The sequence below is a fragment of the Hemiscyllium ocellatum genome, chromosome 45 (assembly GCF_020745735.1).
Source record: "Hemiscyllium ocellatum isolate sHemOce1 chromosome 45, sHemOce1.pat.X.cur, whole genome shotgun sequence".
Taxonomy (NCBI): Eukaryota; Metazoa; Chordata; class Chondrichthyes; order Orectolobiformes; family Hemiscylliidae; genus Hemiscyllium; species Hemiscyllium ocellatum.
Genome location: NC_083445.1, coordinates 9,177,818 through 9,204,544, shown reverse-complemented (window position 1 = coordinate 9,204,544; position 26,727 = coordinate 9,177,818). Strand labels below are relative to the sequence as shown.

The following is a 26,727-nucleotide window of genomic DNA, read 5'->3' as shown; positions in this document are numbered from 1 at the left end:
GAGTGTGAGGGTGTGACAGTGAGAGAGTACCGTGCCCTCGTGCCCGCCCTCACCGTTTGCTCGGGGTCGATCTCGATTTTGAACGTTTGCTGCTGCAGCGTCTTCACGGTGATAAACATGGTTACGGGTCTCCTTCCCCTTTTCCCTCCCCTCCCCAGGGGGAGAGGGGTTAGGGGGTGACAGGAAGAGAGCGAACCCCGCCGGGTACAGTAACCCCCGCTCCGCCGCCTGCGGGTTGCTGGAAGATTCCACCGGAGACCAGTTTCAGGCCGTCGCCGCCATCTTGACGCAAAGGCCACGCCGGCGTAACGTCATCACCATGGCAACCGGGCCTCACGTGGTGTGCGGCCTTCGCCCCTCTCTCCCCCAATAATGTCTGGGTGGGGTGAGGGGAGTTCCCCAGCCACACTTACACATCTTTCAATACCTTCATCATACAATCAACTCCTTTGAAGTTGTAATGCAAACTATACTGGAATTTTTAATAAATTGCATGGGGGGGAACACACTGGCAGATACTAATGTCACAAACAATTATGCAGAAGCTCAGGCTAGTCATACAGGGACATGGTGGTTTCAGTCATTTCTTCCCCACCCCAAAAGAAATACAAATAAAACAGCACCCAAAGCATCTGACAGAATTTAAGTTCTAATAATAGAATATGTCACTGAACTTGAGGCAGAAACTTTAACTCCCCCTCCCACTCCACCGAGGACATGCAGGTTCTTGGACTCCTCCACCGGCAGAACACAACTACACGACGGCTGGAGGAGGAGCGCCTCATCTTCCGCCTGGGAACCCTCCAACCACAAGGTATGAATTCAGATTTCTCCAGCTTCCTCATTTCCCCTCCCCCCACCTTGTCTCAGTCGGTTCCCTCGACTCAGCACCGCCCTCCTAACCTGCAATCCTCTTCCTGACCTCTCCGCCCCCACCCCACTCCGGCCTATCACCCTCACCTTGACCTCCTTCCACCTATCCCACCTCCATCGCCCCTCCCCCTAGTCCCTCCTCCCTACCTTTTATCTTAGCCTGCTTGGCTCTCTCTCTCTTATTCCTGATGAAGGGCTTATGCTCGAAACGTCGAATTCTCTATTCCTGAGATGCTGCCTAACCTGCTGTGCTTTGACCAGCAACACATTTGCAGCTGTGATCTCCAGCATCTGCAGACCTCATTTTTTACTCCCTACTGCTGGGTCAGGGTTCAAGCCACACCTGTTGCAGATGCAATATCTCAAAACAGATTGATTAGAAAACATGAAGGATTAGTCTCCATCATGGTAGATTCCTCAAGGTGGAAGTGTAATAAAAATGCACTGTACTACCACAGCCTCATCATACTGAGACTCCACCTTTTGGAAAAAAAAATGGAAAATGCTTTAATAGCTCAGAAGATGAATGCCACTCACTGAAACATGGAAGACCAGTGTGTCAGGGACCTTTGGCAAATTTACTTTGAATGATAGAACAGGAGTGTTCTTGGAAGACTTAAACACTTACTGGTAAGATCCTAGGGAGTGTTGCTGAACAAAGAGACCCTGGAGTGCAGGTTCATAGCTCCTTGAAAGTGGAGTCACAGGTAGATAGGATACTGAAGGCAGCGTTTGGTATGCTTTCCTTTATTGGTTGGAGTATTGAGTGCAGGTTTTGGGAGGTCATGTTGCGACTGTACAAGACATTGGTTAGGCCACTTTTGGAATATTGCGTGCAATATCAGAAAGATGTTGTGAAACTTGAAAAGGGTTCAGAAAAGATTTAAGGATGTTGCCAGGATGGATAATTTGAGCTATAGGGAGAGGCTGAACAGGCTTGGGTTCAGAGGCGGAGGGGTGACCTTATAGATGTTTACAACATTATGATGGGTATGAAGAGGGTAAATAGGCAATATCTTTTCCGCAGGGGGGGGTGTCCAGAACCAGAGGGCATAGATTTAAGGTGGGGGGGGGGGGGGGGGGGAAGAGAAGATATCAAAGAGACCCAAGGGGCAACTTTTTCCACAGAGAGGGTGGTACATGTATGGAATGAGCTGCCAGAGAAAGTGGTGGAGGCTGGTACAATTGCAACATTTAAAAAGGCATATGAATAGTCTGTTTTCATGCTATACATCTCTATGATGTTATGACAAACTAGGAGGAGTGTGTTAGAAAAATACTTCCCAAATTCATCCAGTGACTCCATTTGGAGGCTTGGAAGCTGTTGAGCCCATCTATGAACAATAGTGGGAAGAGGGGTAGGATCTCGAGTGAGGGGGCAATCGGTCTTCATTGCCAGTGCTCTAACTCAGTTCCAGCTTACAAACTATTGGGATTCAGCTGTCACCTTTGAAAGGCTTACGGTAGAGTTTGAAAACTCTATTTTGACAAATTTAAAGACTTGCACAGAGTTACTTTTAATCCAAGTGGAGTGATCGCACAATTACTGAAATGTGACATATAGTGAAAAGAGTCAGTCAACAATCACCATTCCCAGATATGCACAACATCAGATTCAAAAAGATAGAAATAACCATTGTCCCAGACAGGCAGGAGTACAAATATTGTGTCAACTTGCAACATCTCAAAACATGTTAACTTTGGAGTTGCATAAACAAACTCCAGCAATGTTATAACTTGCTTTTGTTAATCCACTATTTTCTCTCTATCCCTTTGTAGGGCAAGATCTGCTTTACTGGAGGGCTTGAACTGGGACTGAAAACCACAACCCATGGAACAGTTCTTTGAAAGCCAAACATTTCATATGCTTCGAAAATGGTTTTTGCACAAATAGCAGTGGTTCATTGCTGTCTAAAAATCTTGTAGTGTGTAAAAATTATTAGAATTGTACATTTTGGAATTGACAGTTTCCATAACTAAAAATGTAGGTCTGGTACATAATTAGGGATATGAAAAGCAAGCTCTTAATCCTTAATTGTAAAATTTAAAAGTCAAGGACAACAGAAAGTGGAATCAGAATTCAATAGCTCTTATGGATAATATTGAAAATAATTTTACAAGACAGGAATGGGACTAAGGGTTAATTAAGGGACGGCATGACATATTCATTTTGAACTGTGCTGCAAAATTCTCTGAATGAGTTGAGATCAGCTGAGAAGGCAGTGTGGGAAAATTGGTTAAATCACAGGAAGGCAAAAAAAGTGAGGAATGCAGATGCTGGAAATCAGAAGAGAGAGCATGGTGCTGGTAAAGCACAGCATGTCAGGCAGCGTCAGAGGAGCAGGAGAATTGAAGTTTTGGGTAAAAGCCCTTTCTGATGGAGGGCTTTTGGTCAAAATGTTGATTCTCCAAATCACAGGATGTGCCAACCAAAGAAAGTGAACAGGAAAATAGCATTGAAAGAATAGCCATCTAGCCAGTCCACTTCATTGAGTTCAATTGAACTTAGTATTACTCAAGAACACAGTAGTTGTAAAGTATTATAGTAGGAACTAGATCTTCAGCCCCAACTACAGTTTCAATAACAGGAATTAAATTTGTTTTCTGTACATGCCAGGTGTGATGAATAGAAACGCACCCAGGTCTCCCTGAACAGAAGCTTTTGAGGTTTTAACCATTTAATTCTTGATCCCCAAATCCAAAATGATAACTTTTTATAATTAGCATCTACCAAATTCTTACCCATTGATGTTTTTGCAGTTGGAGATTTATTCAAATTTACTTTTCCACCTATTATAAAATCAGCAATCTTGGTTAGGATTATCCTGACCCTTTATTCATTTATAGATTAAAATTAGCTGAAGTCCAAACATGGATTCTTGCATTATTGCATTGCTCTAGCCAAGCAACTCTCATGGCTTATCCAACTCCTGCTTTGTTAACCAGAAAATCCATGTTTATATCACCCCCAAACCCCATACTAAAAGTCCAAGAAATTCAAAGGACAAGAAAAATGTCATTTCACTTCCATTGGTATTTATTGTAGAAATGTGATCAAACGTATTTCTGTATTGCACGCAGAACAAGTTTTCCAAACAGTCATAGATTAAATCACCAATTTACAACATTTAAATAACGGATTAAAATGACAACTTTAGACTCTGTCTGTACAGAAATTTTAAGTCTCCTTTTGAATGTTGTTGGAAATAAAAGAAACCTTTTCCCTTCCTTTCCTTGAAACCCCTATAAAGAATGCAAAATACAAAGGCAAAAGTTGACCCTGGATTTGGAAAGAGCTGATAAACATCCATTATATATAACCAGTGCAGTCTTGCTCGACCCAATTGTTCTGAATGGAAAAAGGCAGCTATACAATTACAGTTGAAGCCTGTTAAATGGGGAACTCCCAAATGGAAGTGAAATTGGTCAATTTAAATCAGATCATCCCTAATGTTAATTCCCATCACCAGATTTTAATTACACTTGGGAAGAGTGGTTATCAAAAACCAACCAAAAAAAAAAACTTATAAAAGTAGTAGACCCTGGAAATTAACTGGCATCAACTGTAGAATCTCAAACATGCTCAAGTACACTGTTCAGTGTATCATGTTTACCTAGACAAATAGACAAAACAAGCTAATCTAACAGCATTGGAACCCAAATTTGGAAATTGGCAGCAAGCAAATAGATGAGGGCTTCTACCAAATTTTAACCTGAGGGGTTGACCCACTTAAACGTTTAAAAATGTTAACACCTCAGTTTAAAAAAAGCATAAAATGCTCAGATGATTCCCAGGATCACCATCAAGTGTTCAGTCAGGGTGGCATGCTCAAGATGCAAAACACAGCAATCCAAGTTCCACTCAGGTTTGAACTCTCCCTACTCACCATTAATGAAGCTGACCTCCAGCTATCAAAGTTTTGATAAGAAAGGTTTAGAAATTTCAGAAGTCCCCTCCTCAGTGGGTATCCTCATTTTCACCTTCTGCCCCACCCCTAAAAACCTGACTCATTTTTCTAAATTTGTTCGTAAACAAAAACATTCCAATAAGGGGTCCCAATTGCTTTGTGTAATTCTTTTCTGCACATTGCCCTGCTGCCATTCATTCTCAGCATTTATTACAATCTTTATAACTCATCCTTTTGAATGGTTTCAGTTTCATCTTCTTCCTCTTCCTCGTCTTCCTCTTTTTCTTCCTTCTCTTCATCCTCATCCTCTTCCTCATCACCTTCAGCATCATCCTCCTTATCCTTTTCTTCCTCCTCCCTCTTCTTCCTCTCCTCTTCATCCTGCTGTTCCTTCATTTTCTTTTCTGGCTCCTGAACAAAAGACAATTTAATAAAAAAAGACACAGGAGAACAGATTTAACAAATACAAAAGTGGCCATTAGAACTTCAAAGCACAAAATCAACCTCAAAGCGTTCCATTTAAATGAGCGTCCCAAGAGAATTTTGATTCTCAAAAAACCTGGATTAAAAAAGCAGCAGTGCAGCTAACAGGAGAGTAGAGTTCTCATTCAATGAGTTCCAATTCAATGAGCGCCAAAGTACTTTGGAGCAGGCTGTTAGGCAATGTGTTGCTGGAAAAGCGCAGGAGGTCAGGCATCATCCAAGGAGCAGGAGAATCGACATTTCGGGCATAAGCCCTTCTTCACGATTCCTGAAGAGGGGCTTATGACCAAAACATCAATTCTCCTGCTCCTTGGATGCTGCCTGACCTGCTGCGCTTTTCCAGCAACACATTTTTCAGCTCTGATCTCCAGCATCTGCAGTCCTCACACAACATTACTTCGGAGCAGGAGAAAAGTATCTGCCATAGGATTACATCGAATAGCAGATTTCATTTTCAAAAGGCAAATCAAACCACAAATGGAAAATTCTACCACAAATTGTGCAGGAGAGTTAAAGCTTCTTCAAGTGCTACCTTGGAGATTGCTGCAAGAGCCTTTCAATGCACAAAGATTTTCCCAAAATTCCCAGCTCTGCAATTCCCAAATTGTAGGTCACGACCAGAGATGAGATTTTGGGTTGCAAATTCTATGGCTACCAATGACTGCTGTCAAATTCAGACAGCTATAGGCTCTTAAAATGTGCTTTTTTTACAGCCACCCCTCCCCCAAAATTGGTGGGGGCAGCCTAACGGATTGGGCCACAAGCCTCATTTGTCACTGCAAGAGACACAGTAGATTTTCTCCCTTTGTGGTATAAGCCTTACCTTTTCACTAATTCCAAACAATAACTATTGCTCCCCTCAGCACAACCAATGAAGCCTCCATGTAGGCCCCCTCCATTTCACCCAAGTCTTGGGCATAATCTTTCACCCCAGATCACACAGGAGACATTAAAATGGGCTCAAACTAAGATGATGCTTGGGAAGCACCTATGGCTTCACTTGCCCAATATTTATTATAGGTGCTTTTTAAAAAAAAAACTGTCAATTGCACTGTTCATTCATTTTTGTATCATAAACCAGCATTTACTAAGAAGCAGGATGTAACAAACTCAAGTAAACTCCATATAATCATTACACCCTCAGATTTTCATTCTAGTTCCCACTGGGTGAGGACAGGTCTCAAAAATGAATGGTCAAAATATCAAGGGAAGAATGCATATTTCAAAATGAAACTGATTTTGAAAACAATTCTGCTCCCATACAGTTTGATAGCCAGCTTTTTGAAACCGTGGATTTAGCTGCCTGTAGGGGATGTATTACACCTTTACCTTAGTTGCTCCCCAGGTTTCTGTTCCAAACTTTTCAGCAAACTTTTCATCATCTGTGATCAGGAAGTTATCAAATATTGTTCCAGATTTAACCTGACAAAAAAAAAGCAAACAAGTGATAGGACTTGGAAGATACCAACTCACACCCAACTTTGCACAAGTTAGAAGACAGTGGGGGGGGGGGGGGGGGGGGGGGCAAGACAGAATACTAGCAAAGCATATGGTGCATAATAAATATTTACTTCCTGCAGATGGAGGTGGACATTTCAATTCTGAAATGTAATTTTACCCTAAAATGCTCCTTTCCACAAAGGGAAAAAAACAAACTTAAAAAAAGGAAAGGAAAACATTTAAAATACTGGCTCAGCTCTCCTTCTGCAAGTTAAAAACAGCTTTGCCTTATTGAAAAGCAGATTTTAATGACTTCAAAAAGCAGCTAATCTTTAAGCCGAAAGATTATAGCTCATTGTTTAAACTGATGAGGAATAACATTTTGGACAAATGCACAAGGAAATGCCATGATTTATCCTTTTTAAAAAGGAATTGTAATCTTAGATTCATGGCCAAGGCTCCATAATGATAAATGCAGAAACTAACTATTAAAGTACATGAACAGAGTCAAACAGTTATTCATTGTGGCCTGACCAATAACATCCTGAATGCAAGTCACAATCCTCAGTTTTAATGAGTTATTTATGAGCTTATGAAACACTGCAGGACAAGTTTAAAATTAACATTTGCATTAAATTCATCATGCCCCCAGATGGAAATAGCTTTTAAAAACTTGCCAAGGAATAGAAATGACCATACCTGTGGCTCATGAACTTGAGAACGAGATCTAAAGACCTAAGGTTTTGCCAGTATGAACACTATTACAGACATCCAATTAAATGGCTGGAGTGCAAGAATAAATGATTTCTTCAAGAAATCATAATACTAAGCTTAAAGTTCAGGCATTTTGCTAAGGGAAACAAAATGTACACCAACCTGCCAGAGGTCCAGACCAATCACACCAATATCTTTGTAAAGGTAAAGGTTGTTATCTGGAGTGTACTCAGGATTATCAATTTCAGGATGAATCCATTTGCCCTTGTAATCTGGATTATCAATTTGACGTGGTTTCCATTCACCCTAGGTCACAAATATATTAGAATTACTAATAATTTCAACTTAATGGCCTGACTGAACCCAACTTGGTTAATTGCATTTTCAACTTAAAGCCAGAGAAGGTACAGAATGCAAGTTACAGAAAATACAAAAATAAAAAGCACAATTTTAGTCAATTATAGCGAATCAGATGTGACCTTATCGAAAGTGTACAAGACCTACAAGAGACCAAGTTTGATTCATTACTTGCTGCTTGGCTAAAATTACACCTAGAGTGGAGGAACAGCAGAACAGAGTTGAAAGTATTGAGATATTAATGCAGTTCTGTCCATTTTAAAAATCAGAGACAGAGACAATCTAGCAAATACAGCTCAGGTGAAATCACAAAAAAAAGTGTGCCAGTTCAAAAGTTAAGGATCAAGATCATTCTAGAATTTTTAATAAGATACTTGCCACCAGTCAGTGTAATTGTAACAGACTAGATAAACAGAATTGTGGGTATGACAATTGCAACTGGCAGTACAATAGAACTAGAACAAGTCATGTGACAAGATAGAGAAGTACAATGCCCAGAAAGCTCAAATTGAAACAAGTCTTCAAATTCTCAACAGGTAGAGTTTTAATGTTTCAGTTAAGCTCAAAACTGGCAGTTGTAAAGCATTCAATAAAGAGGAATTTAAAGAAAAGCGCCTGATTTACTTCTGCCAGTTTTTGCAAAGGGGCTCGTGAAGTTAACTTCTTGTTCTAGTGAAAAGAGCTCACCACAGAGGGCAAACAGCCAGAAGCTCCAAATTGGAGTCTAAGTCCAAACAGCTAAAGAAACAACCACACTTTAAGAATCAGACAAATTTGATGGTAGGAAAGATTTCCTGTCATGTGCATACAGACATGATGCTTTCAAAACAAAACAATCTTCACCTCTGTTACACAAGTAGAATATTACAACCAGCAATAGATTCCCAAGTATCACCAAGGGTAACAATACAGTCAGGAGTCGGGCATCTTAATTCAAAGTTTTTGAATTGATTATCCATTACCTTATATTCACTGTTCTGAATCATAGGTGGCTCCCATTCACCATCCATCTCATCGTCCCAGTCTTCAGGTTTCTTGGCATCAGGGTCAGGAATATGCTCAGGTTTATCCCAGTCCTGGAAAAGAAAAATTCAGAAATGCAGTTGGGCAAGGACAGAGCACAAAAAAAGTTAAACCTTTTCAGCATTACAATTTTTGAATTTTATTTACATCAGGTTTCTTATCCTCTGGATCATCAATCTTTGCACGCTCATCCCAGTCTTCTGGTTTCTTTGCTTCTGGATCTTTAATTTTCTTGGGTGGAAGGAAGTCCCAGTCTTCTTCCAAGCTACCAGATTCAGCCTTCTGGTTGTCAATTTTCACCTCATAAGTATTGTCTGGCCGGACAATGAGGGTGTAGAGATGTGAAAATTCATCATCCTAGTTAAACATTAGGACAGGGAGATTAAAAAAAAGGGTTACAATCCATTTTAACCAAGCTGGTCAAGTGGTTAAAACTGTGGATTGCCAAAAGGAGTTAAGATACATTTTAAATGCAAATCAAAATATGATGGAGGGGGATTAGACAAACTGAGTTCAGACCACACCAGATTTGCCATAATTTTGGTCATAGAGATGTACAGCATGGAAACAGACCCTTCCGTCCAATCTGTCCATGCCGACCAGATAGCCCAACCCAATCTAGTCCCACCTGCAGCACCCGGCCCATATCCCTCCAAACGCTGCCTACTCATACCCATCCAAATGCCTTTTAAAATGTTGTAATTGTACTAGCCTCCACCACTTCCTCTGGCAGCTCATTCCATACATGTACCACCCTCTCCATGAAAAAGTTGCCCCTTAGGTCTCTTTGATATCTTTCCCCTCACCCGAAACCTATGCCCTCTAGTTCTGGACTCCGACTCCAGGGAAGAGACTTTGCCTATTTATCCTATCCATGCCCCTCAAATTTTGTAAACCTCTATAAAGGTCACCCCTCAGCCTCCAACATTCCAGGGAACTGGCAAAGCAGAAGCCCTAGTAGTCAAACCTGCTCCTGTATCCCATTGACTTTGCCAAACGCAGGTCATGAGCAATGTAGAATTACTATACTGCATCACTATAGCAGGAGGCAGGCTGCACATGTGGTCAAGCATGCTGGGTAGGTCATAATCTTTAGTTTACACTCCATTCTGAATGTTAAATATATTAACCTTTTTTCAAACTTACTATTGTGACCTCTTCCTACACAATTTATTTTTCTATCCATTACAGTAACCGGTCCTAACCAATTATTCTGGTTGCAAGGAACCCCGGAAGGATAGTCTATTTCGATTACTAAAAGTCAATCGAAAATAGTCTCCAAACAGTTCTGCACACAATCTACTGACTCAAAGGCAGATGCATATGAGCAACAAAATAGTCAATATTCAAGGTGAAAAATTAAGGACTGCTGTAGGAGTGGACTTTACATACCATTTCTTATCAGACCATTAATGTGATACAAATCCGGATACTATAACGCAAGTGGGGCAAGTAATCTCAGCTCTTTCTTCAATTCTGACAAAGGACCACCACACAATATTAGTTCAAGTTTGTCATCTGCTCAGATACATTTGTACATTTAGCATCTTTGTCACAGTTTAATCAAAACTGGCGTCACTCGCAAAGTGGCAAAGCTGTTACTCACTTTGCAACGAATATCCTTAGAAATCAAGTGATTCTTCCCTTTGTAATTGAAAATCACATGGACTTTCTTTGTTCCTGGACCACAAATGTCAGGACCTGAAATTGAGAAAAGCAACACCATTATTTTGATTCAATATTGAACACTACAATGTCCTACACATTTGGCAAACAGAATTACACAACCACTTCCTTAGCACCAGAATTGTGGCTCAAATTTAAAATACATTAGTGAGTTAAACTATTCAGTCACAGTTAAAGGTAAAATTGGAACCTTTTTGATCCAGTACATGCCCAGACAACTATAAACATCTTGCACACCGTCCTCATAGGAATAGGGTAGGCCAGTCAGTCCATGGAGTCTGCTTCACCATTCAACAGGATCACGGATTGATCATTCACAAGCAGCTCATTGCCTTCACTATCTCCAGATCCCTGAATGTTATGGGCTTTTGTAAGTGTTAAAATACACAGAAACCTCAATTATCCAAAGGACACAGGAAAGGAGTATTTTGTTTGGTTAACTGAATTCCAGATAACAATTTAGCCAAGCATCAAGACCTTGCGATCTTGCTGCATAAATGAGGTTGCTCTCTACCTTGGAGTATGTAGAATTGAGAACCTTTGGAACTGGATTTTTAAAAAAAAAACCCTTACTGAATTCAGTCCGAAGTGCCTTCTTTTTTGGAATGGCCCTGAACTCAACTGGGGTCGGGGAGTGAGCTTACTTGCTGCTATCCCTGGAGGTATTTCACAATTTCCAACAAGACTACCTTCTATTATTTTTCTTCTGGAAAACATTCTAGAAAATATCACTTTGGCCCCCACCCCACCAAGACAGCCCTGACAGGACCAAGTCCCCTGAACTTCTACTGCATTTCCTCCATGGTAATAACATCCTTAATGTAAGGAGACCAAGAACAATCCAACCATGCTTCTTTACAATCAAAGCAAGAGTCCACTACATCTACACAAACCCTGAAATAAGGCTAATGATACTAACGATACTATTAGCTTTCCCAATTGTTTACTGGAAGCACCTTCTAGCCTTCAGAATCCTATTGATGAGGAAATTCAGATCTCCTTCCATTTTAAAAAAAAATGTTACTCCACACATCTGTCCCTCTTTTCAAAGAAAGTAACCTCATTTATCCCCACATTGAGCAAGGGTGTAACATGGCATACAGTAATCAAGATAATCTTTCACAGAGAGATCACAAGCTTCAAAACATTGGTAGTACCTGCTGGTACCCTGGAGCATGTGCAGTTGCATCAAATTTGGAATTTAAAAATTAAAAACCTAAATGAAGTGTAGAAAAGTACATTACATAGAAAAAAGGTAAATAAGAGCTTTTTGTAGGCCACATGTACATGCAAAAATGTTGAAAAAAACTCAGTCTTTTCATTTTACTATTGATGTCAGCTTTGGCAAACGTTACACTTGACCCCCAGTGATCAGCTGGGAGGCCCCCACTTGAGCCACAGATAACCAATGTGTGCTTGCTGTTTCCTGCCCATCAGCCAAATACTTAATCCACGTGCTTTAATTTTGCTAACCAATCTCCAGTGAGGAGCGCTTGAAAATATTGAGGGAAGAGGGAAACTAGCAATGAGAAAAATACAGTACCACCCAAAAAATATTACCAAACATAATATTGTAGTTTGAGTCTCCATGCATATCAGTTTGATCTAGGGTTGAGGGAAAGATCTTCACATATCCACCACCACAGTCAATGGTCTGCTCGTGCTTCACCGTGAACTGAACAACAAGAGTTTTCCCCTCGTTACTAAAGGGTTCAAACTTTGCAGACATGGCATAGAATCTGGCATCCTCACTTGTCTGGAGTCCTGGAATTGACGAAAAACAGTTAATGAGTACTGAGAGGTCAAGTAAATTCAGCTCTGAAACAAAATTTAAAACCAAACAAACAAACAGAATAGGAAATAAAGGCACGTCGCAGTATTCCAACACATACACACAAGATGGTTTAAGATGTTCACCTAGTTGGATTAATAATTTGTGATAATACCGAAACCCCAGTAACGTTCTGGGGACGTTGTGTTCAAACCCTGCCATGAGAGTGAAATGTGAAATCCAGATTTCTAAAAACAAAAGTCTGGAAATGAGGATATAGTGATGACAATGAAACCAATGCGAATGGTTAGAAAAACCCATCTGTCCTTACCTGGTCTGGGCTAGACTCATGGCAATATGGAATAAGTGGTGGCTTAGCCAGTAATACCCACATCCTATTAAAAAAGTTACAGAAGAGTGGGCGCCAATGGCTATATCAGCATTTATTGTCTATTTCCAATGACTCGTCTGAGTCAAGCATACTACTGTGGGAGTAGAGTCACATAGGCCAGACTGAGTAAAAGCAGTAGATTTCCTTCCCTAACAACAGGATTAGTGATTTACTTGTCTTTATAAAGGCAATTAAGCAGTCAACATTAGATTTGCTTCTTTTGCATATCTTTGTGGAAATTAAATGCAACCATCTACTATAGTGGAATTTAAATCAACGTGGAGCAGGAGCACCAGCACCAGCATTTATTAAAACGTCCCTGATGGTTTTCACAGATTTTCATTACACAATTGCAATATACATATAACATCTTTACTATGAGAGTATAGCAGTCACAACCATAGGTTCGTGGCCAATTCTCCAAGTTTCAATGCTCAAAACATTTTTTAGAACAACTTAAAATCTCACACGACATTCAAAATTCACCAGAAGTTTACTCCAGGTAGTCTGAACCAGCTATTTATTTGCCATGTGTCACGGCACTAACTCCAGAAGATCAAGCCAAGCAAAAGCTGCCCAGTACTCATCCAGCAAAAACTCCACGAAGTACCAATTCAGCCTCATGGGAGGAGGCATCCTTTTTGAATGCCTAAGATGACCTCACCCTACATGAATTCTACTTCTGACCCAGCTAGCCAGATAGTGAGTAACTTTAGTACAAAGATTTCAGCTCAGATTATCTTGCTTCAGAGTTGATAATTGATCAATGGAGACAGAATCTTTCAGAGGGAAAAGGGTGATCAACAAAAAACAAAAAAAAAGGAGGCAAGACAGAAGCTCAATAGAAACTACGGCAGATTTTACTTTCAGCCTGTCGACATGGCAATCCATTGGAAACCATTTATGCTGGGATAAATCTCCAGTCTTCACAGCAAGACAATACATTAGGAACACCACTCTAGAGCACACTGCAAGGCAATAATGAAAGATATTGAAGACAAAGATTACTACAGCTCATCTTAATTTTTTCAGATAGACATAGGAACATAATTCAACCTCAGGCCTGCTGTGCCATTTAATGTGATTATGGCTCTTTGTTCAAAGTTCTAAATTCCTATCTACTCAATCTTAGATTCCATTACAAGTATCATCTAGCCCCAACACAAAAAGGGCGAGCTCCATTGCCATCTACCAGAGTTAAAGTCAACATACAAATCCCATTCATTTCTGTTCCAAAGAGACCCTTAAAATTGTACCCTTTAGTTCTACACTCAACTCACAAAAAAAAGGAACATCTTTTCCACAGCCATCTTGTCAAGACCATTGAGAATCTGGAATGCTTTAAATCAAGTCACCTCTCATTCTGCTGAACTCGCGACAACAAATCCAGTCTGCCCAACTTTTCCTCATAAGACAACCTGCTTATTCAAGTAAATATTCTCTGAACCATGTCCAATGCACTCAACATCTTTCTTTAAATAGATAAACACATGCAGTATTTGAGATGTGGGCTCACCAATAATCTGTACAACTCGAAGCTCAACATCTTCAAATGATCAATTCCCCAAAAACTGAGTATTCCATTAGCCTTCTGATTACTTGTTGTACCTGTATACTAATTTTGCAACTAGTTAATTTAAACTCTGCAGTCACTACTTTAGGTCATACTTTTTTCCTGCCAAAGTGAAGAACTTTTACTTTTTGTCCCCTACCTCCACATTCTCCTCTAACTGCAAGAGTTTTGCTCACTCAACTTATCCAAAACAAGTTGACAACCTCTATCCTCTTCACAAATACTTTCTTCTTCACATGGTCTCATCCACAAATATATAGTTAGCATGCTTTCACAACACAGATGCCAGAGGGATTCCATTTCTCGTGTCATGCAAATCAGGACAAGGCATGAAGTGTACTCAGTGAATCTTCTATCCATGCTAGTATATCATGCCTATGCCAGGTCCTTCTATTTTGCAAAATAATCATTTAACTGACAGTTGGTCATCAAAACAGCTTCTAGAAATCCAGATACAGTACATCAACCAGCCTCCCCTTTATCCACACATTACTCCTTTAAAATAAAGTCCAAGAAATTGGTTTAAGATGATTTCCATTTCATAAAACCACACTAACTCTCCCAGATTACTTTCAGTTTTCTTAACTGCCTATCTATAACCTTTTCAAAATGACCAATTGTAACAATTTTCCCTCAACAGGCAAGATAAACCCAATACAATTGAAAATTCTTAAAGTCAGAGTGACTGCAAACCAGTTGTCAAAATGGATCTGAATCACTTAACTCAATAGAAAAGCCTACCCTTACCTGGTTTGTCTACATGCAACTGCCCAATGAAGGGCTTTTGCCTGAAATGTCAACTCTCCTGCTCCTCAGATGCTGCCTGACTTGCTGTGCTTTTCTAGTACCACACCCGACTACATGCAACTGCAGATCCACTAAGTGCGACTGCCCTCATATGGCACAGCAAGCCACTCCATTCAAGGACAATGAGAGACAATAAGTGATAGTCTTGCCAGCAATAAATGCAGCCCACAGAGCAGTAAAGGAAAACATGCTGCCTTGAAGTATAGTCCACCTTAGTATCTGTAGACAGAATTCCCCTTCCCCAAAATGTAGTTATTTTCTTGTCTCACCCTCCCAAGGTGAGGAGGAGAAAGTGAGGACTGCAGATGCTGGAGATCAGAGTTGAGAGGGTGTTGCTGGGAAAGCACAGCAGGTCAGGCAACTTCCGTGCAGGAGAATCAGCATTTCAGGTATAAGCCCTTCATCGAGGGAACACCTGTCCTTACCTGGTCTGTTTACATGCAACTGCCTGATGAAGGGCTTATGCCTGAAACATTGATTCTCCTGCTCCTCGGATGCTGCCTGCCTTGCTGTGCTTTCCCAGCAACATACTTCCCACAAAGTAACTAAATCGTTTTTAAACCTTCTCTGCATCATGCAAGGGTTCAATTCAATACCAACATTAGACAGAAATCAGACCTATTAAAGTCAAGGGAGGGCTGGATCCATTTACGATGTCTTAATACTTCTTGCATTCATAAACCTCCCCTTGACTGAAAAATCAGAATGTAAAAGGCCGATGGGCCACTTTGGTTAGTGAAAGACAAGAGGCCACATAGGCTAAAGTCTGCCTGATGCCAGAAACAATTTGGCTTGCCTTAGGGAAAGACTGGTTGGAGCAACACTATACAAGGGTCTCTGATTTAACTACAACTGGAAGTGCTGTTTCCTGACTTTTACATCGGTCTAAACCTTGATAGATAGTGAGCAAAGAAATTTCCATACCTTTGTCTTTCTCAGGGTCACCATAAAATTTGCCAGAAGTCAGCTTGAACTTTCCATAGTCAGATTTGTGCTTTGATTCAACCCACCGCTGTGTCCAGGCATCTGTTGCACAAAACCAAAAACACTACACTGTAAGATGTAAAAAGCCTCAGATCATAAAATCGCTTCAAGAGTTTCAAAAGAACCTTTAATGCATAAGTTCCGAAAATGCAGACTGAATCCAGTATCCATTGCCGCCATTTTGCCAGGCCTCTAGATGGCAGCACAGTAGGTTTTTCCATTATTTGGACAGCTCAGCTAAGTCACACCCACTGAAGGCTGGACAGGTGGAAAGAAGCATCGATACCAATATCAATATAACTAGCTTTAACTTTACTTTTAATTTATTCCTGTAAAAATACATATGTGAACATGGAGACTGGCTCAGCAATAAAACAAGCAGCTTGTGCAGCCTGATTACTGAAATAAAGTGTGGATTATTTAGACTGCAAAATCCCAACTCAATTGAAACGTGAAAATAGTCACCCAATTGTGCATTCAACTTTGAAATAGTCAAGAGATCCCAGGTTTTTATAATAAGTTTATTCAAAATACTTGACCCACATGGTCAAGAACAATCCAAGGCTCGATGCTGAATACAGGCTGAAGAAGAGTGTTACGATGGGCTTTATATTCTGAGCTCCAGAGACAAGTGTGTGAAATCTCATGGCAATTAATACTGAAAAGGGAAGCGTGGATCGCTTGCCAAAAAAAAAGGCAAATTCAGCTTTTTCCTTTGGTGATGGGGTGAGGAGAGAGGTTGCATTGCTCAAAGTTTGAATGCTTGGAGAAAGGGCAAAGTTACCAGCACCCATGGCATTGCACAACATACCCAGGGCAGGGGGTGGCAAAGTGGAAACCACAAGGGAAGTGATTGGGATGGCCATGGTAAAATAAAATTATGGCTTTTATATTTTATACTAAGAAAGCTTTTTTAAAAAAAAATGATTTCTAAAGTGATGCGAGAAATAAAACAAAATAGACAATCATTTTATTTAACAGAACAGAAAATACTCCTATAGAAGTAGTAGTGAAATTGGTACTTGATTTTCCAATGTCAGTGACCCCAGTTGATCAGGTACAAGGCCCAAGTGAATGTTAGCCCACTCATGAATATGGACTAATTAATTTATTTTAAAGCAAATTATTGCAGAAATGTAATCTGCCAGTGTTAGCAGAAAATATAGGAGATACTAAGCATCAGGCAGTACAGGGGCTTAGTGGTTAGCACTGCTGCCTCACAGCACCGGGAACTGAATAGGTTCTAGCCTTGCATGATTGTGTGAAGTTTCCATCTTCGTGACTGCATGGGTTTCCTCCCACAGTCCAAAGATGTGTACATTAGGTGGAATGGCCATGCTAAAATATGCCACTGCCCAGGATTATGCAAGTTAGGTGGGTGAGCCATGGGAAATATAGGGTTACAGGGATGTGGGTCTGGACAGTATGGTCTTTGGAGGGTTGGTGCAGACTAAATGACCTCTTTCACCACTGTAGGGATTCTATGATTAGGGAGTGACAAAAACAGTTATCCTCTCAGAACAATCATCCGTAATCAGACTGGTGAAGCAGCTTGGTGCCTGTTCCTACACTGTACAACAGCTCCAAACAGGTAGCTAATTCCCACAATGTGAAAGCCAACTACTAGTTTCAACATTCTCTTCAGATCGCTTCTATTCACAGTAACAAATCTTCCAGCAAGAGATCCAATCAAAAGTGCAAAGATTTAAAGAAATAGTGATGCTCTATGTATTACCCCTTATTTCTTATACTGATCCAACTCCTTTGCTTGGAGATTAAGGCAGATGGGATCCCTTGGAGTGCTGGTAATTCACCAGGACTAGCATGCACAGCAAGTGGGTACTTTAAACTGGCAACACTTCAAAGCTCCATGCAAGGTAGGGATCTGGTGTTGTGTAATCCACCACTGATGTAAACTTGGCCCATGTGCGTCAAACAGACAAACCTCCAAATTAGAAGGACAAGACAGAGGGATTCTAATCCTGTGAAAAAGGGACAACTTGATGACGAGTACTACTATGAAGCAACTCAGCCAAGCTTGGTTCACAAGTATGCACTTCTGGATTATCTTCTATAGGTTAGACTGACAAGGAAACCACATATGACTCAATTAGCATCCACCATGCAATTGTTGTAAGCTGCAGCTTTCATTTTAAAAGCTAATTATAATGCTCTTTTAGATTGGATGCCAAAAAGCAGAGTTTCACAGTCTTAATACTTTCCTGCATTCAGTACCAGATTTCCTGCTCCAGGTTAAAACCAGGTCTACAAGTAACCTCCCTGTACTGGGGAAAACAGGTTTGGTATAAGCCCTCATGTGCACACAGGGCAGAAACACAACTTAGAGAGAGATCAAGTGGTCTAAAAACAGATGTTTTAGGTTTTTAAAAAAGGGAAAAAAAAACAGGAAATGCTGGGAATGAAGCAGATCTCTATGGAGGGAATTAAATAGTTTGTCTTGAACTGGATGGAAGGTCATCTGTTTGAAACATTAGCCGTTTCCCTCCCAGAGGTTGCCTGACCTGCTGAGGCTTTTCTTTCATATTTCCTGTAAAATTACTTCAGCTTCTAAAGAAGAAAAGCAGACTCGAGAGGGAGGGCTCAGTTTTTTTTTAAAAACAAGCTATGAACACTTGCACCTGCTGTAGGGATGCTCTTATGGCAAAGTGAAAAGTATCTTTGCTCTAAAAGAGAGATTCTCTGGGTTGAAGTCCCATTCCAGGAAACAATGACCCTGGAGAAACAGGTTAATCAACCATTCAAAATCCTTCCAACACATGACAAGTGGGAGAAGTTCCTGGTTAGCCACGTGATGGTCCAAAATTGAAGTCTCTACCATTCCAGGCTGGAAGTACATGCAAAAACACAAGAACAGTACTTTAAAAGAGGTTAAACCCAACTGGCCAGCTGCACAACAACTATCGTTGTATGGCTACACACTATAGCCTGCCTGGAACCAGATAGGAAATCTAATTTTAGAAAAAAAAAGAACAAATTGTCACAGTAGAAACAAATAGCTTGTGGGAAATGGTTGTCTAGTCCATGAGATAGATGATCAAATCATTCATTGGTAGTAGTCTTGGCATTTGTTCTAGTCAGACACACGTGATTCAGCAACCTTTGCCCACACATAATTAGTGTTACAACATTCAAGTAAGGATATTCCTGTCTCGAGGTGACACCAAGACAAGCAACAGTTGCTTATTCTTTCTGACAAGAGAACTGGCTCCAGTACTAAGATAGCTTCACTATCAGGATATGGTACAGGCACTGTTCAAGATTGGAAAGTTGATTTCCTAATAATTCTGCAAACAAGAGAGAGAGTATAAGAAAAGAAATAACAGCTTACAGGAATTCAAAGAATTTCTTACCTGAGGTGGTTTTAAATCCATGTAAACAGCATTTCCTTATTACAGAATACAGATGCATTCAAACTGCCCTCAAAATAGAGAAAGTCATGAACTTCCCTACATTAATGAGTTTTTTCTGACAATAACTTATGAATACTAAATAACTGATTGACCATGACCATATGTTTTATACTGTCATCAAACAATTAGAATTTTTGGTTTGGCATTCTATAAAGTCACTCTAGATCATAATTTGTGTTCTCTGCGCAAGTCCCCATTTTACTCAGTACCATTACTACACTTGATAGATCACACCCATGTCACTTTCAAAAATTTTCCTCACTTCTCTTCCTCTTTAAGAAAATGTTTCAAAATCACTTCTCTGCCAAAAACACACTCATTGCCCCCAAGGCAAAAGTGAGGACCGCAGATGCTGGAAACCAGAGTTTAGATCAGAATGGTGCTGGAAAAGCACAGCAGGAGCAGGAAAACCGATGTTTCTGGCAAAAACCTTCATCAGGAATTCCTGCTCCTCGGATGCTGCCTGACCTGCTGCGCTTTTCCAGCGCCACTCTGATCTAAACTCATTACCCCTAACTTTACTACCTTCAGCTTGGAGGTGCCCTGGACTGTTTCATGATTTCCTTCATCGGTTTCCTTCAAAAGAAAACAGGCAGCAAAGCACAAACTCCACAATATTCCAAAGACGGGATTTTAGTTTACACTATTTGGCAGCAAAGCTCACCAAAAACCAAAATTTTTTTTAAAAAGTCATCCATGACAGGATCTTTCCTCCGTTCAACAAGGAAATCTATTGCCGACTTTGCTGTGGAATTTCCACAGCCATTCTGCATTTCACAACTTTGGAGTTAGCTTGTGCAACATTACATATTACGTGTCTTCAGGCTTTTTGACAGGGGAAAGTAGGTGGAGTTGCAAAGGGGTAACCTATGCAAATAGGAACCACTTTGCAGGAAATATTGAATATAGTGATCACTATCCAACATGTAGCCTGCTTTTCTGGTCTTCCCCAATAGAATGATCAAATTGGCACCATCCTCAGTAGAGATGAGATCTGTCTCAATGTGGTACCTAAAGAAAACCTAGGACATCAAGAAAGTCAAAATAGCTTATATTTTCCCCTAAACAAACCAGAATAAAGAGTTTATAAAGGGCAACAAGTAGATTTACTTTACCTTACCCCATTGGTAACTGCTAACATTCAGGGTCTAGAGTTTTAAAAGATCTGCCCCTATACTTACCCATTCACTTGAGAGCTTGCAATTTAACAATCTTGCAAACAGCACATAGCCAAATAAATTGGATTAAGTAACTGTAACTGATATAAAATATAGATCAAAATAGAAGACAAAATGAAATGCTTTATGATCACACAAGTCCTTTTGGCAAGTTTGCACACCACCTGGTTAAAGGATATAAAAGCCAGCACATTTTATGAAAGAGACATCATTGATTCCAAACTAACATCCCTAAACAAAAAAGGGAAAATGCCAAAGTTTTTGCACAATGGAAAGGATTTAAACCCTTCCTTTTCAAAACAAGTTTTACGTTGGATGGATAAATAAAGACATACTTACAAGCACCCCAAAATGTTGGTGTTTTAAAGAAGCTTAAATGAAAAAAGTGAAGATTTTAAAATTCAAAAAGTGATCATTCGAATTTTTAAAATGTTGGTTTCTTCAAAATCAAAGATCTAATAGTACCACAAAAAAAAAATGGGGGGGGGGGTGAAAGAAGGAAAGAAAGCTAAATCCCATACACCATATGCGCAAAATGAAGGAAGAATAATAAAACTTCCAAGTCTCAAAAACTTCCATTTTTGATATAAAAAAGAAAAGTGAAACAAAAAGTTCACTGATCTCCCCCTTGTACAGTTCACACACACACAAAAAAACTGTTACACCAGGAAATTATTTCTTTTCCAATAGGGAGAGAAAAAAAAAGGACGACACTTCCCTAATATTTTGCTCCCCAACACTCTTACCCCCAAATTGGATCTGGATTGATCCAGAAATGCTAGATAAATTAAGTAAAGGAGTTGCAGGTTCAGTCTCATCCACACACATCAATATCAGACTTTTGGGAAAAGGTTTACAGCCAAGGATGGCCTACTCCTTCGCCCAACTCAAACTCACCTCCATCAGTAAATTCCTCCTTAAAATAAACGGTGGGGTCTGCAGCTGCCAAGGCAACCAGCAGGCAGAGCAGCAACCTGGTCCTCATCTTCTAGGAGGGGATGTACTCGACTATATGGCCTCCCTAAATTACTTATCAGGGGAAAGGGTGGACGGGCGCGGGCTCGTATTTGGGGTTTGGTGAAAAGGGGATGAATTTAACACGTGAACCGAGGAGCCTCTCACAGAGCTGAAGCCACCAGGAATGAATAAGCCCCCCGCGGTTGCTTTTATACCTTGCGCGTCATACAAACCTCACAGTCGGCCACAGCGCACCGCCCCGTCCCGGCGGCGTCCCCTTTTGATTGGTCGCCCCGCCACTGCGGCGGATTCTTCGTCGCCGGATTGGTCACGGCGGCCATCACTCAAGGATCTGACTCCCCCCACCCCCACCCCGGGCCGCAACCCACGAGCAAGTTAGGTTGCGCAGCGTGCCCAGATGGCCAATGCCGATTGGTCGCCCCGAACGTCAAGGCGACCAGAGCTCTCGGCCAATGGGCGACGACCACATGTTCGGTCGGCGGAAGGGGTGGGGCGGGACCAGCCCGGCGCATGTGCCCGCTTCCCATTGGTGGACATGGTTGTCAATCAAACATGAGTCATAAAGGACATGTTGCTCCGCCCCCACTCCTCCAATTCCAGAGATAAGGCTAGAGTTTGCAAACCAGCTGAAGGCAATATAGGAACATTAGATCAAAACTAAGAATTGTGGATGCTGGCTATCTGAAACATACACAGAAATTGCTAGACAATTTCAGCAGATCTGGCAGCATCTGTGGAGAGAAAGCAGAGTTAATGTTTTGGGTGCAGTGACCCTTCTTCAAAACTCTGCTTTCTCTCCACAGATACAGCCAGTCTTGCTAAGTTTCAGCAGCAATTTCTGTGTTTGTTTCTGGAAGATTAAAACATAGGAGCATTATACCATAGGAAAACTTGGAACATTGAAATGTAGGAAGATGGAAACATTAGAAGATTGGAACTGAACAACATAGGAACAGCCAGGCACGTAGGAACGTGGGCCAGCATGGTTGTTTAGGGGCTAGCATTGCAGCCTCACCACACCAGGAGGGACTGTGGTGTTTGCACCATGTCTGCGTGGGTTTCCATCAGGTGCTCTGTTTCCTCTCTCAGTCCAACGGTGTGCTAGTTTGGTGAATTGGCAATGCTAAATTGTCCATAGTGTCCAGGGATGTGCAGGCTTGGATGGATTAGCAAATAATGATTCCTTTCACAGGAAACTGCACACTGGGACCAGTCCAAGCTAAAAGGTGATGTGCACTTGTGTTGTGCAATTCATTTTTAATAGAGTATGCCATATTTTTATTGAATAGGGCCAAACAAGCCTGAGGGGCTGTAGAATCTTGGCTAAAATACTCCACTTCATTGAAACACAGGATCACTATTAGTGATTTCGAATAGCATTTAAACTGTACACAAAAACAAAGAATAAATATCATAGAATCCTACAGCGCAGGAAAAAAATTCAGCCCATACCAAACCTCTGAAAAGCATCCTACCCAGACCAGCCACCTACATTATCCCCATAATCCCACATTTACACAGCTAATCCCCCTAGCCTATGTATTCTTAAATGATGCAAATTTTTTTAGCACAGCCAAACACACCTAACCCGCATTTCTTTGCACTGTGGGAGTAAACCTGTACACCCAGTGGAAACCCACAGACCCAGGGACAACTTGCAAACTCCACACAGATAGCCACCCAAGGCTGAAATTGAACTCAGGTGTCTGTTGCAGTGAGGTAGCAGGGCTAACCACTGAGCCACCATGTTGCCCATGAGGAAGGTAAGCCTTACAGTACAGAATGGAAACAGACTCTTTGGTCCAATTCATCTATGCCAACCGGATAATAAATCTAGTCCCATTTGCTAGCATTTGGCTCATATCCCTCCAAACCCTTCCTATTCATAAACCCATCCAGATGTCTTTTAAATGTCGTAATTGTACCAGCCTCCACCACTTCCTCTGACAGCTCATTTCAGCCTTCAGGTGAATTTTGAAGGGCTTCCTTTGCCTTCCTCTCGTTTGAGTGCCATCCTTAAACTGGGCAAAGATGTGCTTTTGCACTCAGAATCCAGGCATCCTAAGCACATGGCTAGAGTTGCAATTGGCTCTTTCAAGGACACTGATGTTAAAATACCTGGTCATCTGATCTAATAGCTCCCTGCTATCATACGGTCTTTTATAATGAAGTACCCTGGGGTGTTTTGCTACAATAAATACACCATTCAGACACAACATAAATACAAGTTCTTGTTTTTGGTTGAAGGACTCCTTTAAGATTGGAGTAACAATTTATTATATTACTTGCTCATACATTGTGGGCATCAGTCTTCAGACCTATTTTTATTGTTTGTTCCTAATTATGGAGTTGTTGGTCCCTTCTTCAACCGCTGCAGCTATATGGTGTAGGTACACCGATCATACTATTAGGGATGGAGTTCAAGGATTTTGGCCCATGAATCACAACCCTGCGATGGAGGAAAACAAGGAAATGAGGGATGGAACACTAAAGAGAATGAGAAGAAAGTATATTAGAATAGACTAAGTGTGGGAGCAGAACACAAGACTACTGCTGGAGCCTGCACATGACTTTGTTTAATATAATATGGGATCTTGAGCTGGTTGGTGATCAGGTTTTGGTGATGTGCCACTTTGCAGGATCACTTTGCAGCTGCTGACAGGCTCAGCCTCTCTTTACCTGTTCTTCCATTGAGGGAAAGACATGTGAAGGCCTTTGTAGAAGTTGATAATATGTCTGAGTGCAAAACTAAATATGTGAAACTTCATATTGGATCTGCACATCAATTACACTCTTTCATTCCAATTAATCCTAATAAATTGTAAAGTGCTGCCTGCTTTTACTGAATCAAAGTGGAATTTGCATATGGTAATAGTTGGTTGATATGATGAATTGTCTAGAACGAAACTTGAAATACAAAACACAGTCTGCAAATGTAGGCAAATGTGTTGGTATGGTAGTAGATATGGGAATATTATAAGGCAACATAGTACCATGCTGTCATTAGGAGACATAGGTGATGATTTAACTTGATGATCACCACTGCTCAGGTGAGGGGAGCTGTTGCAAAGTAGAGTTTTTCACAGTAACCTCAGCTTGTGAGGGAACTGAAACCCGCCCCCTGTGCACCCCCCACCCCGATGCATCGCGATTGACAAAAATAAAGCTATTATGCAACTACAGAATGTTGTTGAACCTGTTCTATTGGAACTAATTCTGATTCAGCGCAAATCACTTAAAAACCAGCTCCATTAGGTAGGGTATGTTGTCTGAATGTCTGACAACACACTTCCAAAGCACTTCGAATTCAGTTGCAGAAGGACACACCTTACAGGGATGGCCTCCCTAAAGAAGTCAAACATTCCTCGTGACCCATGGGAGACCCTGACTGTGAACAACCAAAATCAGTAAGGCTCAGGTACAGAAGTCAACATTTCATTAGGCACATGCAGAAGCGAAGTCAGGGGGAAATCATAAACCTCCAAACAACCTGTTTATCCAGCCCTTCAGGCACCACCTGTCCAACATGTAGCAGAATCTGCAAATCACACGTTGAACATCATTGGCCAACTCAGAAACCCATCACATTGCTTTGGAATTGCAAGTCATCCTCAATCCCCATGCACTGTCTAAATAGAAGATGGATGTTATCAAATATTAGTCCCCAGTTCTGGGCATCAAATTTTCTGAACAATCTCACTTTACAGAGGGGCCACAGCAGATTATTAGAAGGAATGAAAGACTGCAGTTACGTGAGCAGGCTAGGTTAGAGAAATTGAAATTGTTCTTCTTTGAGCAGAAAGGCATGGTGGCACAGAGGTTAGCACTGCTGCCTCACAGTGCCAGAGACCCGAGTTCAATTCCCGCCTCAGGTGACTGACTTGCACATTCTCCCCGTGTCTGCGTGGGTTTCCTCCCACAGTCCAAAGATGCGTGGGTCAGGTGAATTGGCCATGCTAAATTGCCCGTAATCTTAGGTAAGAGGTAAATGTATGGGTGGGTTGTGGGTCGGTGTGGACTTGTTGGGCTGAAGGGCCTGTTTCCACACTGTAAGTAATCTAATCTAAAGATATGATATAGGAGTTCAAAATCATGAAGTGTTTGGTAGCATGAGTAATGATAAGCAGTAACGAAAGGGTCAATCCAACAAGCACAAATTTAATTCTCAAAATGACATCCTTAACTCATCATGCTCTACTGAAAGTCAGCGTAAGTTTACAGAACAGCAATCCATTTTCAATTAGGCCCATCACCGCTTTCCTGACTCAATATATTTCAGGCCATAATCTTAGTGGCCATGTTGTTTCCTTTCTTTTAAGCTTCATAGTTTTGCACATTTATCTGTACTCAGACCAAAACTCACCTGTTCTGAGTGCATCCTTTGTTTCTTTTCTTGCCCCATTACCATTCAAAAACAAAAAACAAGATCTGCCAGAAGAAGTGGTGGAGGCTGGTACAACTGCAACATTTAAAAGGCATTTGGATGGGTGTATGAATAGGAAGGGTTTGGAGGGATGTGGGCCGGGTGCTGGCAGGTGGGACTAGATTGGGTTGGGATATCTGGACGGCATGGACAGGTTGGACCGAAGGGTCTGTTTCCACGCTGTACATCTCTATGACTCTATGATTCTAAGGAATTGGGACGTCTTGTTGAGTTTGTACAGGACTTTGATGAGACTACTTTTGGAGTACTGTGTATAGTTCTGGTTGTCCTGCTATAGGAAGAATGTTATTAAACTGGAGAGAATTCTTAAAAGATTTACCAGTATGTTGCCAGGCCTGGACAATTTGAGTTATAAAGATAACTTAGATAGGTTGGGACTTTTTTCCCTGGTGCACAGGAGGCAGAGGGTGACCTGATAGGAGTTTATAAAATCATGAGGGGTATAGATAAAGTGAATAGTAGAGTTCTTTTCTTTAGGCTGGGGGAGTTCAGAAAGGGGGCAATATTTGTGAGATGAGAAAGATTTTAAAAAAGACCTAAAAGGGCAACTTTTTCTCACAGATATTTGGATTCGTACATGATTAAGAAAGGTTTAGAGGGATATGGGCCAAATGCAAGCAAATGGTACTAGTTTAGTTTGGGAAATCTGGTTCAGCATGGGTGAGTTGGCCCAAGGAGTCTGTTTC

At 41.0% G+C, this 26,727-nt stretch overlaps 2 protein-coding genes across 2 annotated transcripts in view; both read right to left on the bottom strand.

The window, feature by feature from the left end:
* LOC132835796 (UV excision repair protein RAD23 homolog A-like) overlaps positions 1–289 on the bottom strand; it is a 28,218-nt gene extending 27,929 nt beyond the window's left edge. The window contains exon 1 of the mRNA XM_060854866.1: positions 54–289. Coding sequence (XP_060710849.1) covers positions 54–119 — 66 coding nt within the window. The 5' untranslated portion in view covers positions 120–289. The remainder of the gene's footprint in view (positions 1–53) is intronic.
* Positions 290–3,893: 3,604 nt separating this feature from the next.
* Positions 3,894–21,794, bottom strand: LOC132835795 (calreticulin-like). Its single transcript, XM_060854865.1, has 9 exons — positions 21,517–21,794; positions 15,951–16,052; positions 12,045–12,248; positions 10,405–10,499; positions 8,946–9,155; positions 8,738–8,851; positions 7,581–7,724; positions 6,594–6,686; positions 3,894–5,192 (listed from the first exon to the last, which is right to left on the bottom strand). The coding sequence occupies exons 1-9, from the start codon at positions 21,602–21,604 to the stop codon at positions 5,001–5,003; spliced, it is 1,242 nt and encodes a 413-aa protein (XP_060710848.1). The 5' UTR covers positions 21,605–21,794; the 3' UTR covers positions 3,894–5,000.
* Positions 21,795–26,727: the final 4,933 nt, after the last annotated feature.